This window comes from Pseudophryne corroboree, chromosome 12 (assembly GCF_028390025.1).
Source record: "Pseudophryne corroboree isolate aPseCor3 chromosome 12, aPseCor3.hap2, whole genome shotgun sequence".
Taxonomy (NCBI): domain Eukaryota; kingdom Metazoa; phylum Chordata; class Amphibia; order Anura; family Myobatrachidae; genus Pseudophryne; species Pseudophryne corroboree.
The window spans coordinates 110,546,848-110,565,224 of record NC_086455.1 but is presented as its reverse complement, the minus strand read 5'-3'; the positions used below and the strand labels follow the sequence as shown (position 1 = coordinate 110,565,224).

The following is an 18,377-nucleotide window of genomic DNA, read 5'->3' as shown; positions in this document are numbered from 1 at the left end:
GTGGATACAGGCGATCCCACTAGATCACCAGGGCATGGGCGCAGGTCAGGTTTTCTCTTAAAACCGATTTTAATATCGCCCACAGTACCCGGTGGTTTTGCAAGCAAGGGGGATAAGGCTTAGACCTGAAGCCCCTCCCCCAGCCCCATGGCACCATTTCCAGCAAGTGTTCCCGCCCTGGAGCTGCATCTCTGTCTTTCCTCACTCCCTGTCAGTGTCTGCGGCACCATTACTCCTCAGCTCACTGTTCCTGGGACTGCTTGGGCAAATCCTCCTATGTAAAGCCGCCTGGTTGTCAGTGCTGTGACTTTACATGACACTTGAGTATTCTACCTGCCTTTTTAGTCAGTGTTAGTAAGAAAGAGTGCATTTAGTCAGGGGTTTATAGTACAATTACCCTGTGATTATACATCCAGTTTCTTACGGTGTAGTGTTATATCTATTGTTATATAGCTGTGTAAGCTAGTCCAGTGCAGTATTATTGTCTGTAATAACCTCTGCATTGAACAAACTGACTATTTGTGTGTGCATTGATAGCTGAGTGGTGTCCATCTCGTGTCTTTCACTCAACTTGCTATCCCTATATTTTATAACCTGAGGGGGCTTGGTGCGTCAGGTGTTATTTAATATAGGATTTTCACAAAGATATACTGTATTACGTATTTTTCTCTGTGATTTAGTCACCATATCTCTCCTTTATCTCTGCTGGTGCTGACTACACTGCGCAGGGGTTTCGGTTTAGGGATATAGTGCTGCTAATAATTGTACTGTGTTACCTCATACTGCAAGTTATATCATGTCTGCTTCTGATGGTAACGGTTCTGGGGCAGAACACACTGCTGGTGTTGCTGAAGCCACAGGCATATATGGGAAGAATATAGCAGCTGTGGGCTCTGGTTCTGGGGGCTCCTTGCCCCCCAGTGGGACTGTGGCAACGGAGGCACATACTGACCCTCCGTGAGCCGCTTTTTCCACGCTTCTGCATACGCTAGTTCATAAACTAACACCCCCTATGGGACCCCCAATGCTGGTACAACCGTATGTGGTCCCTGCAGCTAACCCGCCGTGGGCGGACGATTTATCTGCTCAATTAAAGAAGTTAAACCAGTCCCTGACTACTAAAAAGTCTGACCAACGCTCGCCTAAGTCCAAGAGGTCCTCTAAGCGAGCGCTCGTCTCCTCACAATCCACTGCTGTCACTGACACATCGTCTGATGAAGACAGCACATACACTGACCCCACAGGTTCTGACTCCGATACGGCTGATGGGGAGGGTAGTTCACATGTGGATGTTCCTGATCTTTTGGAGGCTATTAAGTTAATTCTGCAGATTACGGATGATCCCGAGCCATCCGTTCCTCCTAAGAAACCAGATAGGTTCAAGCGTCAGAAGGTGATTAAACAAGTTTTACCTCACTCTGACCACCTAGTGGATATACGTCAGGAACCCTGGCAAAGCCCGGGTACGAAGTTTGTGCCTCAAAAGAAGATGCTGGCTCGCTATCCCCTCGCGCCAGAGCTGTCTAAAAATTGGGAAACGCCTCCTTCAGTAGACTCACATGTGGCTAGGATGGTGGTTTCCTCAGCTCTACCTGTCACTACCGTCACGTCTCTAAAAGAGCCTATGGATAAACGTGTCGAGGGTTGTCTAAAAGCAATTTACACCCTCAAGGGTGCTGCACAAAGGCCCACTATTGCAGCTACATGGGCGGCAGAGGCTATTGAAGCATGGGCCTTGGAGTTAGAGGCTGAAATCTCCTCTGACCATGCTAGACAATGCTTGTCATATATTGTCACAGCTTCTCGCTATATTAAAGAGGCGGCTTCTGATGCCGGTATCCTAGCAGCCAAGGCCTCTACTACCGTCAGTCCTGGCTCGCAGGATATTGTGGCTGAGATCCTGGTCTGTGGATCTGGACTCTAGAAAAACCCTGGAGGTACTCCCTTTCAAGGGGGATATTCTGTTTGGGGAGGACTTAAATTAGATAGTGGCTGACTTGGCTACTGCCAAAACTGCCTGTCTGCCTAATACAGCTCCTTCTGTGTCGAAGGCCAAAGGCACGTCCTTTCGCCCCTTTCGTCCTTCAGGTAAAGCAAAAGGTCAGGCATACCATAAGCAGGCCCGCATTTCCAAACCTGGTAAGCCGAAGCCCAAAAGAGCCTGGGCTGCCCGTCAGCCAGCAGCCAAGACCGATAAGCCTGCCGCATGACGGGGCGGGCCTCCCCCTGCGGGATCCCAGGGTGGGGGGCCGGCTTCTAGGGTATACCCAGGAATGGTTGAAGACTACTTCAGATGCCTGGGTACGGGAAGTCGTCACTCGAGGTTACGCCATAGCCTTCAAAAACCGACCCCCTCATCGATTTTGCCAGACAGACGTCCCGTTGGACCAGACAAAGGCAAACACTCTGCATTCGGTGGTACAGACCCTCCTGGATACAGGAGTCGTAGTACAGGTGCCTCTTGCTCAGAGGGGCCGGGGGTACTATTCTCCGCTGTTTCTAGTCCCGAAACCGAATGGGTCCTCCCGGCCCATTCTCAACCTCAAAGCACTGAACAAATTTGTGAAGGTTTCCAAGTTCCGTATGGAAACCCTTCGCTCTATAGTTCTGGCCTTGGAACCTGGGAACTACATGGTCACCCTGGACATACAGGATGCTTACCTGCATATTCCTATAGCAGTTTCACATCAACAATACCTGAGGTTCGCTATTGGCAACCTCCATTACCAGTTTCGGGCGTTACCTTTTGGTTTAACAACGGCTCCGCGAGTCTTCACCAAAGTTATGGCGGTGATGACGGTGGTACTCCGCCGTCAAGGGGTCAGGATACTGCCGTATCTGGACGACTTGTTAATCCTGGCAAATTCCCCAGATCTTCTCCTGCGTCATCTGGATATATGACGGTCCGGTTTCTACAAGCCCACGGGTGGCTCATCAACTGGAAGAAATCCTCCCTGGTCCCTGCTCAGAGCATGGTGCACCTGGGAGCGCTGTTGGACACTCACAACCAGAGGTTGTTCTTGTCTCAGGAGAAAGTCCTGAAACTTCAGGACAGGATTCGTTGCTTCCTTTCTCGTCTGCAAGTGTCGATACATTCGGCAATGCAGGTGCTGGGCCTCATGGTGTCAGCATTCGACATGGTGGAGTATGCTCAATTCCATTCTCGCCCCCTCCAGAAGCTGATTCTAGCCAAGTGGGACGGCCTGCCTCACCGGATCAGGTCTCACATGATCTCTTTGACTCTGGAGGTCCGTCTGTCGCTGCTCTGGTGGCTCCTGGACCGACAATTGTGCAGAGGCCGTCCCTTCTGGATATCCAACTAGGTCCTGTTGACGACAGATGCCAGTCTAAGAGGTTGGGGCGTGGTGCTGCAGCATCACTCCTTGCAGGGTCGGTGGACCAAGGAGGAATCTCTCCTCTCGATCAACATTCTGGAATTGCGGGCGGTCTTCAATGCGTTGAACCTAGCCCAGCATTTGATTCAGAACCGTCCTGTTCAAGTACAGTCGGACAACGCCACCACAGTGGCTTACATAAATCATCAAGGCGGCACTCAAAGCCGTTTGGCAATGAAGGAAGCCTCACGGATTCTACGTTGGGCAGAACGCAATCTACCGGCAATATTCATTCCGGGAGTCCTGAATTGGGAAGCGGACTTTCTCAGTCGTCAGGACGTGCATGCCGGCGAGTGGGGCCTCCATCCAGAAGTGTTTCAACTCCTCGTGGAAAGGGGGGGTCTTCCAGATGTGGATCTGATGGCGTCTCGACACAATCACAAGGTTCCGGTCTTCGGAGCAAGGACAAGGGATCCTCAAGCAGCATTCGTGGATGCGCTGGCAGTGCCGTGGAGGTTTTCGGCTGCCGTACGTGTTCCCTCCGGTGTCACTCCTGCCCAGGGTAATTCGGAAGTTCAAGCAAGAAAAGGAAATCTGCTTCTCATAGCTCCGGCGTGGCCCAGACGGCACTGGTTCTCAGACCTGCAAGGCCTATCGTCAGAGCGTCCACTTCTACTTCCACAACGCCCAGACCTCCTCGTTCAGGGCCCCTGTGTCTACCAGGACCTAGCCCGGCTGTCTTTGACAGCGTGGCTCTTGAAGCTTCCATCTTAAGAGCTAAGGATTTTTCTGAAGAGGTCATTAAAACTATGTTGCGGGCCCGGAAACCGGCCTCTGCTCGGATTTACCATCGGGTCTGGCATTCCTACTTTGTTTGGTGCGCATCTAACCATTATGACGCTTCCAAGTTTAGTACAGCCAAACTTTTGGCTTTTCTACAGCAGGGCCTCCCTCAAGGTTCCTATTTCTGCCTTGTCGGTGTGGTTTCAGAGAAAAATTGCGACTTTACCTGATACTTTCACTCAGGGTGTGTTGCGTATCCAACCTCCCTATGTCCCGCCTGTGGCTCCTTGGGACTTGTCGGTGGTTTTGGAGGCGTTGCAGGAGCCTCCATTTGAACCTCTTGGTTCAAGCTGACCTTAAGTGGCTTTCCCTTAAGGTGGTGTTCTTGCTGGCTATTGCCTCTGCTAGAAGAGTGTCGGATTTGGGTGCCTTGTCTTGTAGTTCGCCATATCTGATTTTTCACCGTGACTGGGCGGTGTTTAGGACTCGTCCCGGATATTTACCTAAGGTGGTTTCTTCGTTCCACCTTAATCAGGAGATTGTGGTTCCAGCTTTTGTTTCTCCTGATTTGTCTCCCAAAGAGCGGTCTTTGGATGTGGTACGGGCTCTCCGTATCTATGTTAAGAGAACTGCTTCTATTCGAAAGTCTGATTCTCTCTTTATTTTGTTTGGATTTCACAAACGTGGCTGGCCTGCTCACAAGCAGACCCTGGCCAGGTGTTTTAGAATGGTGATTGCGCATGCTTATGTGAAGGCTGGTCTGTCAGCTCCTGTTCACATTACGGCCCATTCTACTCGGTCTGTTGGACCTTCTTGGGCGGCCCAACGTGGTGCGACACTTGACCAATTGTGCAAGGCGGCTACGTGGTCCTCCGGGAACACGTTCATAAGGTTCTATGCCTTCGATACTGCCGCTTCCCAGGATGCTTCCTTTGGACGCTGGGTTCTTGTGCCCGCTACAGTGCGTCCCCTCCCATAAGGAACTGCTTTAGGACATCCCCATTGTCCAGACTTGTGGAGCCCAGTGTACCCCGCAGCAGAAAACAAGTTTTATGGTAAGAACTTACCCCATGTTAAAACTCTTACTGCGAGGTACACTGGGCTCCACAAGGTGCCCACCCTGACGCACTTAGCTTCTTTGGGTTGATATGGCATTAGCCGCTGACACTTCTCTTGTCGTGAGAGTGTGGTGTATGTGACTACTAACCGTTGTCGTCTCTTTTCTTGCTACTGCATTGGGCTGGTTAACTAAACTGTGCTCCTGTGCTGGGAGGCGGGGTAATAGAGGAGGCCGCGCTGTGCATTCTGGGAACAGTCAAAGCTTTGAGCCTGTTGGTGCCTCGGATCAAGATCCTACTCTACACCCCATTGTCCAGACTTGTGGAGCCCAGTGTACCTCGCAGAAAGAGTTTTAACAAGGGTAAGTTCTTACCATAAAACTCGTTTTCCAATGCCTGACCGAAAGAATTTAAAGCCGTGCTACATGTAATAAAAGTATAATAAACTCTAAGCTCAGAAAGGTCTTAACCAATAAAGTCATAAAATTTCTAAATCTTTAACACACATGTATTCAATTAAAATGCACCACAGTCACATAGTTTGTGAACCATCTATTATGGGCCCTAAACACTTGCCGACGTTTCCAATTTGGACGATGGTTGATTTTAACGATTAACGACCATCGTCCAAATTGGCTTGCTATGCAGAACGCGGGAAAACCAACAATGAACGACCGCGGGGACGCGCATCGGTTATCATTAGCGCATACACACTGAGCGATATGAACAATTTATCGTTAATTGCTGAACAAGATCATTCATATCAGCCGCACACATCGGCCAGTGTGTAGTGCCCATTAGGTTAACTCTAATGTTTAATAAATTACCAAAGGATTAGAAACATAACAAAGTATGCCTCTCTTTTACAGAGAAGTTAGAACTACTTTCCGTATAAACAAACAATTTAGGAATCAAATAAACAGAAGCTTAAATGAAGCTCAATTAGCAGCATAAAGAGGTATATGGTTTTAGGTATTATCTAAATACACACGTATGGAACGGTTTTGCATGGATGAAAACCAATCCCAAAAAATACTGGGTACTGACATTCAAGCAACCTTGTGGGCCTAATGCCCCCTACACACTCTGCGATCCGTAGCCGAGCTGCCCGACGGCGGATATGGCTGACCCGGCAGCGGGAAAGGTGGGTGGGGGGGCAGAGAGGAGTGAAATTTCTTAACTCCTCCCGTCACCCAGCTCCATAGCAGTGAATGCTAATAGAAACGCAATTGTTCATATTGGCCTGCATGCATAAGCAACACGGCACAGGGCAGCGCATTGGTCATCGTTTGTGCTTACATGCTGAACAATATGAACGAGTTCTCGATCATTAATGAACGAGAACTCGTTCATATCGTTCAGTTAGATCTTCCTGCTTACAATTTTCACTCTCCTTTACCCGGATGAAATAAAACCGGACCAGACTGGCGTGTGCAACATTGCAGGATTCCAAGCACGGTTCTAAAAAGTTGGTCAGAAGAAAGGAAAGTCCTGCAATGAATGTGGCACACTCCTCCCTCTTGTCTGATCTGGTCTATTTAATCCAGGTAAACACGAGACATGTGCAAGATCGAGGGAACGCCAGACACCAGGTAAAGTTGTGTGCTTACAGATACATCTTTGCTGCAGTCATGCCAAACAGACCCTCTTGGCACGCAAGGTGGCGTGAAAATCTTCCAGCATTGGGGGTCTTTATTGCCGAAAATGCCCCATACATCAGTAACCAACTGGGGAACTTAGATGTTTTGCAGATGATTGTGTAAATAAATCTGCAATGTATGGGGTTCACAGATCGCAAAAATCTATTGTTAAAATCAGGTTTTTCAACATGTTTAATTTCACAGAACTATTGGGGCTGTAGATTGCTAGTGTATGATAACAATCAGCAGATTTGCAGACTGTTTCTAGTAAACCGATGAGCTTTTCAAGAATGGCAGATCTGTATTTGCTGAAAATGATCTGCAAATCACTGAAAAATATCTGTAATATAGGGGTACAGATTGGGGAATCTTTAAATCTGGGTATAAAATATCTCAGAATCTGCAAATTGCTTTGTGATTGTTGATGTATGGCAACTAGGATGCATATGGAGACTGCTGATCAACTGATGTTACAACTGGTCGAGCATTTACATGCGCCCGCCCAGTTGTGCGGTTGATCACCGCACCAGCTTTTGCTGCAAGTGTACAGGCAGTCGGCTGTCCGCCCGTATACACAGAACGATGCATCAATATATTTGTACATATACTGGTCATCTGCTGTGCTGCATAGCCGATACAATATGTACGTGAACATAGATGTTCAGACATATCACTGGTACACCCTGGCCGACAGACCCACAATATATCAGCCATTCAAATCAATGGCTGATATATCGGCTAGTGTGTATCCAACGTCACATACAATGTACAAGTGTCATATCAAATTAAACAGCAGAGTCTCCACGAGAATCCTAGTCATCCTGCGTTCATTAGCAAGGTTGCATGGAACCTTGGGGCTCACTCACGCCAGGAATCTCGCGCTGCATGGTGTATTGAGGCTAGATGTGTGAGGACGCATCTGTACGATATGCCACACAAAAATTCATTCCGACTATAGCGTGGAATTCTTTTAAGTGGAAACTTAATCCATGTGGGCTAGACAAGGAAAATGTGGTTTTAGGAGAATGTTGCTATGAACCATTATGTAGCAAGTAAAGCCTGTGGTCCATGCGGCAACATATCCTCAATATTCAAAATGACTTACCACAGTCTGGAAGTACTCAGGGGAAATGCCTTCCAACTCCAGGATCCTGTCTTCCAACTTCTTAATTCTCTGGTAAATGTCTTTCGGCACAGGTCCCCCTGGTTGTGATATATATTACAAAGTACCAAAAATCAATAACATAAAAAAAATAAAAGTATAAATCTTTAGTACTGGCATGCACATGCCGTATATAACATGCCTATCGCAGATCTGTAATGGAACATTGTTACATAGAATCCAATTATTTCTTCTATGTTAGTGCCATTATGTCATTCCTTGTGTTTCCTTTTGAGTAATGCTGCCCATGATTACAACTACAGAAGTCATAGCTATGTAGGAAGGCAAAACACCATGTTCAATTATTCAGCCTCAAAACCCATATTATAGAGTAGAGCACATATTATATTTTCAACAAGCCCCGTGTTAAGAAAATCAGTTCAACCATGGATGTTCTCTGAAGACTTCAGTGTTCTAAGCAAGCAGCTTCTAGCAATAAGACAAAAACATATATTATTACGAGGCAGGAAACATGGATAGAACACCTATTGAGGAGGACTTTGATACTCAGACAATAACTCAATCCAAGTCTCTCTGTTTATGTCATGTGCGCATCTAACAGTTTCAAGGACATTTTCTTTGCAACGATTTATTATTGAATTTAAAGTGCCAATCTCATGAATAATAGAGGTGTTTTTTCTTTAGACTACCCTGGGTGTTTTGTAATACATTTCCAGATATAGGTGTTCTATGCTAGGAGTGTACTCTCACATACCCATAAATGATGCACAGTGTTAAATATTCACAATATTGCAGACTGTCAACAAAGTCAACAACATGTAAAATACACTACTATAGAAAGACACTGCCCGTTTCATTTAGGTGGCTGCTTGTCATTAATACCCTTTTCACACAGATTTGGATCCGGGAATTTGCCGGCCTAACCCGGGTCCGCTCTCTGTGGGAAAGGGTCCACACTACTGGGACTTCAACCCTGACCGCGACCAGGGTAGAATACCTAGGTTGACCCTTTCATACAGAGACAAAGGCCCAGGTTAAGCCGGCTTGCCCTAGGAATTTCATTTTGTGTGAAAAGGGGTACTGAACTGGGACCCGGACCAACCCATGTTCCAAAAGCCAGGTCAAACCAACTTATTGCATCTGGTGGGGTTGGTATCGATATACCGGCGCCCGTCATCCCGGTGGTCAGAATCCTGACCGCGGGATGCCAGTCACCGGAATGCCGGCAGCTGGGCGAGCGCAAAAGAGCCTCTTGCCGGCTTGGTAGCGCTATTTATTCTGCCACCAGGGGTGTCGGTATCTCCCCAAGAGGGAGAATAGGTCTCGGTATCCCGGCGCCGGTATGCTGAGCGTCGGGATCCTGACAGCCGGGAAATTGAATGCATCCCCATCTGTGAAAGTGAAAAAGAGGTAGGTAGTGTAATAGTTACAGGAATTATGTTCACATACATTTACAAAGTGCCAACTGCACGCAAACCAAAAATATGAATAAAATCAGATTATCTGTCAGATCAGTTGTCAGAGCCCTGAAGTTGATCTCCAAACTCTCCCAGAGGGACAAATGAAATCCACGATTTGCCAAGTGTTAGATTTACAGAATATATTTGCAATATACAATCAGATAGTGAAATACTGTAAAATGTAAGTAGGTAGCGAAGGGGTTGTACTTCCAAATCAGTAAAGTGACATGGTAATAAAGTACACACACTGGACAGTATTTTATACACAAGATTTGAATGCAAATATAAACTACAATATATACAAAGAAAAAATACATACAAAGCATAGCTTGGGTTTTTGGATGGTGTTATTTTCTTTAGGGGTCATTGAGTGATGGAAACATTTTTAGAATACATCGAGGGGATGGTCCTACAATGAACAGTTCAAACAAATTCCAGTGTTAGACAGCACTAGAGAGAAGGCTACAAACAGTTTAAATCCTAATTCCCAGTCCCTTAAACTATTTTTACCGGCCCATTCTCTGCATTGGTTTCTAAGTGCAGGTTGTCACTATCAGAAATCCAGATACGCTTTCATTTTTTTTACCTTTGTAAGTATTTTTGTAAGTATTTTTTGTTTTGTATTCTCTACTATAAGGATGTTCTTTTCTTCCTTCAGGGACTTCATTATTCAATCTTCTGGCTTTTACAACATATCTGACAAACGGATGTATTATAATAACTTCAGTAATTTGAGTTTCCATCTAAAAAATAAGAATTTACTCACCGGTAATTCTATTTCTCGTAGTCCGTAGTGGATGCTGGGAACTCCGTAAGGACCATGGGGAATAGACGGACTCAGCAGGAGACTGGGCACTCTAAAGAAAAGATTAGGTACTATCTGGTGTGCACTGGCTCCTCCCTCTATGCCCCTCCTCCAGATCTCAGTTAGGGAAACTGTGCCCGGACGAGCTGACATTACAAGGAAAGGAAATTTGAATCCAGGGTAAGACTCATACCAGCCACACCAATCACACCGTACAAATTGTGATAACCTTACCCAGTTAACAGTATGAACAACAACTGAGCCTCACTCAACGGATGGCTCATAACAATAACCCTTATTTAAGCAATAACTATATACACGTATTGCAGAAAGTCCGCACTTGGGACGGGCGCCCAGCATCCACTACGGACTACGAGAAATAGAATTACCGGTGAGTAAATTCTTATTTTCTCTGACGTCCTAGTGGATGCTGGGAACTCCGTAAGGACCATGGGGATTATACCAAAGCTCCCAAACGGGCGGGAGAGTGCGGATGACTCTGCAGCACCGAATGAGCAAACACAAGGTCCTCCTCAGCCAGGGTATCAAACTTGTAGAACTTTGCAAATGTGTTTGAACCAGACCAAGTAGCCGCTCGGCAAAGCTGTAAAGCCGAGACCCCTCGGGCAGCCGCCCAAGAAGAGCACACCTTCCTTGTGGAATGGGCTTTTACTGATTTTGGATGCGGCAATCCAGCCGCAGAATGAGCTAGCTGAATCGTGCTACAGATCCAGCGCGCAATAGTTTGCTTTGAAGCAGGAGCACCCAGCTTGTTGGGTGCATGCAGGATAAACAGCGAGTCAGTCTTCCTGACTCCAGCCGTTCTGGAAACATATTTTCAAAGCCCTGACTACGTCCAGTAACTTGGAGTCCTCCAAGTCCCGAGTAGCCGCAGGCACCACAATAGGTTGGTTCAAATGAAACGATGATACCACCTTTGGGAGAAATTGGGGACGAGTCCTCAATTCTGCCCTGTCCATATGGAAGATCAGATATGGGCTATTTTTTAAGCTAAGTCTCATCTCCTACCTTATATTTATATAATTTTATCTGTTGAAAATTTGTACTTTTATTTATTAACTTTTATATCTTATTAAATTTGAATATTTTTATATATATATTTTTTGGCTCATAAATTTAAAGATTTTTTAGTATATACTTTTTAAACAACACAGGTCGCCGGTACCCCTATCCCCCACTTCTTCCACCACAATAGGTTGGTTCAAATGAAACGATGATACCACCTTTGGGAGAAATTGGGGACGAGTCCTCAATTCTGCCCTGTCCATATGGAAGATCAGATATGGGCTTTTACATGACAAAGCCGCCAATTCCGACACACGCCTAGCCGATGCTAAGGCCAACAGCATGACCACTTTCCACATGAGATACTTTAGTTCCACGGTCCTAAGTGGCTCAAACCAGTGGGATTTCAGGAAATCCAACACAACGTTAAGATCCCAGGGTGCCACTGGTGGCACAAAAGGGGGTTGAATATGCAGCACTCCCTTAACAAACGTCTGAACCTCAGGCAGTGAAGCCAGTTCTTTTTGAAAGAAAATGGATAGGGCTGAAATCTGGACCTTTATGGAGCCCAATTTTAGGCCCATAGTCACCCCTGACTGTAGGAAGTGCAGGAAACGACCCAGCTGGAATTCCTCTGTAGGGGCCTTCCTGGCCTCACACCAAGCAACATATTTTCGCCATATACGGTGATAATGCTTTGCTGTCACGTCTTTCCTAGCCTTTATCAGCGTAGGAATAACTTCATCTGGAATGCCTTTGTCAGCTAGGATCCGGCGTTCAACCGCCATGCCGTCAAACGCAGCCGCGGTAAGTCTTGAAACAGACAGGGCCCTTGTTGCAGCAGGTCCTGTCTGAGAGGCAGAGGCCATGGGTCCTCTGTGCGCATTTCTTGCAGTTCCGGGTACCAAGTCCTTCTAGGCCAATCCGGAACAATGAGTATTGTTCTTATTCCTCTCTTTCTTACTATTCTCAGTACCTTGGGTATGAGAGGAAGAGGAGGAAACACATATACCGACTGGTACACCCACGGTGTCACTAGGGCGTCCACAGCTATCGCCTGAGGGTCCCTTGACCTGGCGCAATATCTTTTTAGCTTTTTGTTGAGGCGGGACGCCATCATGTTCACCTGTGGCAGTTCCCATCGCTTTGCGATCTGTGTGAAGACTTCTTGATGAAGTCCCCACTCTCCCGGGTGGAGGTCATGTCTGCTGAGGAAGTCTGCTTGCCAGTTGTCCACTCCCGGAATGAACACTGCTGACCGTGCTTGCACGTGATTCTCCGCCCACCGAAGAATCTTTGTGGCTTCCGCCATTGCCATCCTGCTTCTTGTGCCGCCCTGGTGGTTTACATGGGCGACCGCCGTGATGTTGTCTGACTGAATCAGTACTGGCCGGTTTCGAAGCAGGGGCTCTGCTTGACTCAGGGCGTTGTAAATGGCCCTTAGTTCCAGTATATTTATGTGTAGAGAAGTCTCCAGACTTGACCACAGCCCTTGGAAGTTTCTTCCCTGAGTGACTGCCCCCCATCCTCGGAGGCTTGCATCCGTGGTCACCAGGACCCAGTCCTGTATGCCGAACCTGCGGCCCTCGAGAAGGTGAGCACTCTGCAGCCACCACAGAAGAGACACCCTGGCCCTTGTGGACAGGGTGATCAGCCGATGCATCTGAAGATGCGATCCGGACCACTTGTCCAACAGATCCCACTGAAAGATCCTCGCATGGAACCTGCCGAAGGGAATGGCTTCGTACGAAGCCACCATCTTTCCCAGGACTCGCGTGTAGTGATGCACCGATACCTGTTTTGGTTTCAGGAGGTCCCTGACCAGAGATGCTAATTCCTGGCCTTCTCCACCGGGAGAAACACCTTCTTCTGTTCTGTGTCCAGAATCATGCCCAGGAAAAGCAGACGCGTCGTAGGAATCAGCTGAGACTTTGGAACATTCAGAATCCAGCCGTGCTGTTGCAACACTTCCTGAGAGAGTGCTACGCTGATCAACAACTGCTCCCTGGACCTCGCCTTTATAAGGAGATCGTCCAAGTACGGGATAATTATAACTCCCTTCTGCCGAAGGAGTATCATCATTTCGGCCATTACCTTGGTAAATATTCTCGGTGCCGTGGACAGGCCAAACAGCAACGTCTGGAACTGGTAATGACAGTCCTGTACCACAAACCTGAGGTACTCCTGGTGAGGTGGGTAAATGGGGACATGCAAGTAAGCATCTTTGATGTCCAGCGACACCATAAAATCCCCCTCTTCCAGGCTTGCAATAACCGCTCTGAGCGATTCCATTTTGAACTTGAATTTCTTTATATAAGTGTTCAAGGATTTTAAATTCAGAATGGGTCTCACCGAACCGTCCGGTTTCGGTACCACAAACATTGTGGAATAGTAACCCCTTCCCTGTTGAAGGAGGGGGACCCTGACAATCACTTGCTGGAGGGACAGCTTGTGAATTGCTGCCAGTACTACCTCCCTTTCCATGGGGGAAGCTGGCAAGGCTGATTTGAGGTAACGGCGGGGGGGAGTCGCTTCGAATTCCAGCTTGTATCCCTGAGATACAATTTGTATAGCCCAGAGATCCACCTGTGAGCGAACCCACTGGTTGCTGAAGTTTCGGAGACGCGCCCCCACCGCACCTGGCTCCGCCTGTGGAGCCCCAACATCATGCGGTGGACTTAGTGGAAGCAGGGGAGGACTTTTGTTCCTGGGAACTGGCTGCATGGTGCAGCTTCTTACCTCTACCCCTGCCTCTGGCAAGAAAGGATGCGCCCCTGATCCTCTTGCCTTTTTGGGAACGAAAGGACTGCATTTGATAATACGGTGCTTTCTTAGGCTGTGAGTAAACCTGAGGCAAGAAAGTCGACTTTCCAGCTGTCGCTGTAGACACGAGGTCCGACAGACCGTCCCCAAACAATTCCTCACCCTTATAAGGCAAAACCTCCATGTGTTTTTTAGAATCAGCATCTCCTGTCCATTGCCGAGTCCATAAGACCCTCCTGGCAGAAATGGACATAGCATTAATTCTAGAGCCCAGCAGGCAAATGTCCCTCTGAGCATCCCGCATATATAAGACGACGTCTTTGATATGGCCCAGGGTTAGCAAAACAGTATCTCTGTCGAGGGAATCTATGTCGTCTAACAGAGTATCTGTCCACGCTGCTACAGCACTACACATCCAGGCTGAAGCAATAGCAGGTCTCAGTAGAGTACCAGAGTGTGTATACACTGACTTCAGGATAGCTTCCTGCTTTCTATCCGCAGGCTCCTTTAGGGCGGCCGTATCCTGAGACGGCAGGGCCACCTTTTTAGATAAGCGTGTCAGAGCCTTGTCCACCCTAGGGGATGTTTCCCAACGTAACCTGTCTGTTGGCGGGAAAGGGTACGCCATCAGTAACCTCTTAGAAATCACTAATTTCTTATCAGGGGAACTCCACGCTTCTTCACACAATTCATTTAATTCATCAGATGGGGGAAAAGTCACTGGCTGCTTTTTCTCCCCAAACATATAAACCCTCTTGGTATTAACAGGGTTAATCTCAGAAATGTGTAATACATCCTTCATTGCAATAATCATGTACCGGATGGCCTTGGTCATTTTAGACTGTAAATGTGCCTCATCATCGTCGACACTGGAGTCGGACTCCGTGTCGACATCTGTGTCAACCATCTGAGATAGAGGGCGTTTATGAGCCCCTGACGGTTTCTGAGTCGCCTGGGCAGGCGCGGGCTGAGACCCCGGCTGTCCCAAGGCTGCAGCGTCATCAAACCTTTTATGTAAGGAGTTGACATTGTCATTTAAGACCTTCCACATATCCATCCAATCAGGTGTCGGCCCCGACGGGGGCGACACCACACTTATCTGCCCTTGCTCCGCCTCCACGTAACCTTCCTCATCAAACATGTCGACACAGCCGTACCGACACACCGCACACACACAGGGAATGCTCAGACTGAGGACAGGACCCCACAAAGTCCTTTGGGGAGACAGAGAGAGAGTATGCCAGCACACACCACAGCGCTATATAACACAGGGATTCTCACTGATAATAAGTGATTTACCTAATAGCTGCTTTATATGTCTTATTTGCGCCTAAATTTATGTGCCCCCCCTCTCTTTTTAACCCGTCTTGTACCTGGATACTGCAGGGGAGAGCATGGGGAGCTGCTTCCAGCGGAGCTGTGAAGAGAAAATGGCGCTGGTGTGCTGAGGAAGAAGGCCCCGCCCCCTCAGCGGCGGGCTTCTGTCCCGCTTTCTGTGTGAAAAAATGGCGGGGGTTTTTACATATATACAGTGCCAGACTGTATATATGTATTTTTATGCCAAAAGGTACTTCAATTGCAGCCCAGGGCGCCCCCCCCCCCCCCCCAAGCGCCCTGCACCCTACAGTGACCGGAGTGTGTAAGTGTGCTGGGAGCAATGGCGCACAGCTGCGGTGCTGTGCGCTACCTTAATGAAGACAGGAGTCTTCAGCTGCCGATTTCGTCGTCTTCAAGCTTCTGTTCTTCTGGCTCTGCGAGGGGGACGGCGGCGCGGCTCCGGGAACGGACGATCGAGGACTGGTGCCTGTGTTCGAACCCTCTGGAGCTAATGGTGTCCTGTAGCCTAAGAAGCACAAGCTAGCTGCAAGCAGGTAGGTTTGCTTCTCTCCCCTTAGTCCCACGTAGCAGTGAGTCTGTTGCCAGCAGAAGCTCACTGAAAATAAAAAACCTAATAAATACTTTCTTTACTAGTAAGCTCAGGAGAGCCCACTAGGAGTACCCAGCTCTGGCCGGGCACAGATTCTAACTGAGGTCTGGAGGAGGGGCATAGAGGGAGGAGCCAGTGCACACCAGATAGTACCTAATCTTTTCTTTAGAGTGCCCAGTCTTCTGCGGAGCCCGTCTATTCCCCATGGTCCTTACGGAGTTCCCAGCATCCACTAGGACGTCAGAGAAATATTACCAATGTTACATACTTTGCCAGGAGGCTCTCCAATTACGGGATGCTCTCCTGGACTCCTGGGAGTGGGGACCAACCATCTGGATTCCGCACACTTCCCTAAGGGAAGTGGACGACTGGAGGCTTGATGATGCAGTTTGCGGTGAAGCTTATCCTTTTAGTCCCTGCTCCTGCAATGCAGTGATCAGCACAGCAGAGGTTGGGGTGACAATGCAACACAATTAGTGGCAGCGCATCTCCCTACATGGTCCTCCCCTCCTGGAGGGGAGCTAAAGAAATGCTGCCAGTATGATAGGTTATCCTCTCAATGGGCATGTAGTGTTGATTTTTGAATTATAAACCAATGACAGGTTCCACAGGACTTTAAAAATAATTTCTGCATTACTGTTGTGATATTTGTAATACACAAGAGTACAGTGAGTAGAAACTCCTCTTGGATATTTTGCCAATATATACTGAAGCAACTTACATACCTGGCTTTAGGGATAGGTGACATTCAATGTTCTGCAGCCTCTCTTCCACTGCCTGGTTCCCACAGTCAGATGGCAGAGAATGTGCTCTTGAGCTGGAAGCAGAGACATCGGTTCTAGTTTGAGGCCCATAAGTATTCATAACCCTGGAGACTGAAATCAGAGACATTGTTATTGTGACATTGTGCGAAAAACAGTTTTTCCTCTCTTCCGAAATCAATTCCACAGCAAAATTAGGCAGTAACTAAAGAAAAAAAATAAACAAAAAAATAAAAATAATTAATAATAATAATAATAATAATAATAAAAAATAGGAATTTAATACCTACCGGTAATTCATTTTCTCGTAATCCGTAGTGGATACGGGGGATCTGTACTTTAGTACCATGGGGGTATAGAGCGGTTCCACTGGAGCCTGGCACTTTAAAACCTTTAGTGTGTTGTGTGTGTGCTGGCTCCTCCCCTCTATGCCCCTCCTACAAAACTCAGTCCAAGAAACTGTGCCCGAGGAGACGGACACACCACGAGAGAAGAATAACAGGTACAACAGCGGTGAGGCACTAAACAAACACACAACCATAACCACAAGGAGGGCGCTAACCAAAACAGGGGATAGCAACACCAACCTAACCAAGATAGGAAAGCTATCCCAACAAAACGGGACCACAACGGCGGGCCAGCCAAACACTTACTCAGGTAAGCAGGAATCGAAGCACTGAGGCAGGTGCCCAGTATCCACTACGGACTAAGAGAAAAGGAATTACCAGTAGGTATTAAATTCCTATTTTCTTTTACGTCCTAGTGGATACTGGGATCTGTACTTTAGTGCCATGGGGAAGTCCCAAAGCTCCCAAACGGGTGGGAGAGTGCCGAGTTCCCTGTAACACCGCCTGACCAAACTGAAGGTCATCCTTGGCCAAGGTGTCGAACCGATAAAACTTAACAAAAGTGTTTGAACCAGACCAAGTAGCAGCTCGGCACAACTGTAAGGCCAAGACACCCCGGGCAGCTGCCCAGGAAGAGCCCACAGATCTCGTTCGAATAGACGTCGGCAAAGGCAGAGTCGCCGGAGTATAAACTTGTTGAATGGTCAACCTGAGCCAACGAGCAATTGATTGCTTAGAAGCCGGACGACCATTCTTGGTGGCATCATAAAGGACAAACAGCGACTCAGATTTCCAATGATGAGCAGTCCGTTTGACATAAATCTTCAGAGCCCTCACCACATTTAGGGACTATGGACTAACGGAGGCGTCAGACAACACCGGGGACCACAATGGGTTGATTCACATGGAAAACGGACACCACTTTTGGCAAAAACTGAGGTCGGGTCCTGAGTTTCGCCCTGTCTTCATGAAAAATCAAATAAGGGCTCTTATAGGATAAGGCCCCCAATTCAGAGACATGTCTGGCAGACGCCAATGCTAATAACATCACCGTCTTCCAGGTGAGAAATTTTAACTCCACCCTATGTACGAGTACAAACCAGTCCGATTGAAGAAAGGACAGAACCACACTGAGATCCCACGGAGCCGTGGGAGGTACGAAGGGCGGATGCATATGAAGAACTCCTTTTAGGAAAGTTTGTACTTTCGGCAACATGGCAAGTTGTTTCTGGAAGAAAATAGGATTTTGGTTACCTACCGGTAAATCCTTTTCTCGTAGTCCGTAGAGGATGCTGGAGTCCACATTAGTACCATGGGGTATAGACGGTCCACCAGGAGCCATTGGCACT

General features: G+C 47.7%; 1 protein-coding gene across 1 annotated transcript in view; it reads right to left on the bottom strand.

Moving 5' to 3' along the window:
- MBIP (MAP3K12 binding inhibitory protein 1) overlaps window positions 1-18,377 on the bottom strand; it is an 83,947-nt gene that overhangs the window by 9,633 nt on the left and 55,937 nt on the right. Inside the window, exons 4-5 of the mRNA XM_063947855.1 lie at window positions 16,646-16,795; window positions 7,922-8,019 (exon numbers count right to left, since the gene is read on the bottom strand). Of these exons, the coding sequence (XP_063803925.1) occupies window positions 7,922-8,019; window positions 16,646-16,795 (248 nt within the window). The remainder of the gene's footprint in view (window positions 1-7,921; window positions 8,020-16,645; window positions 16,796-18,377) is intronic.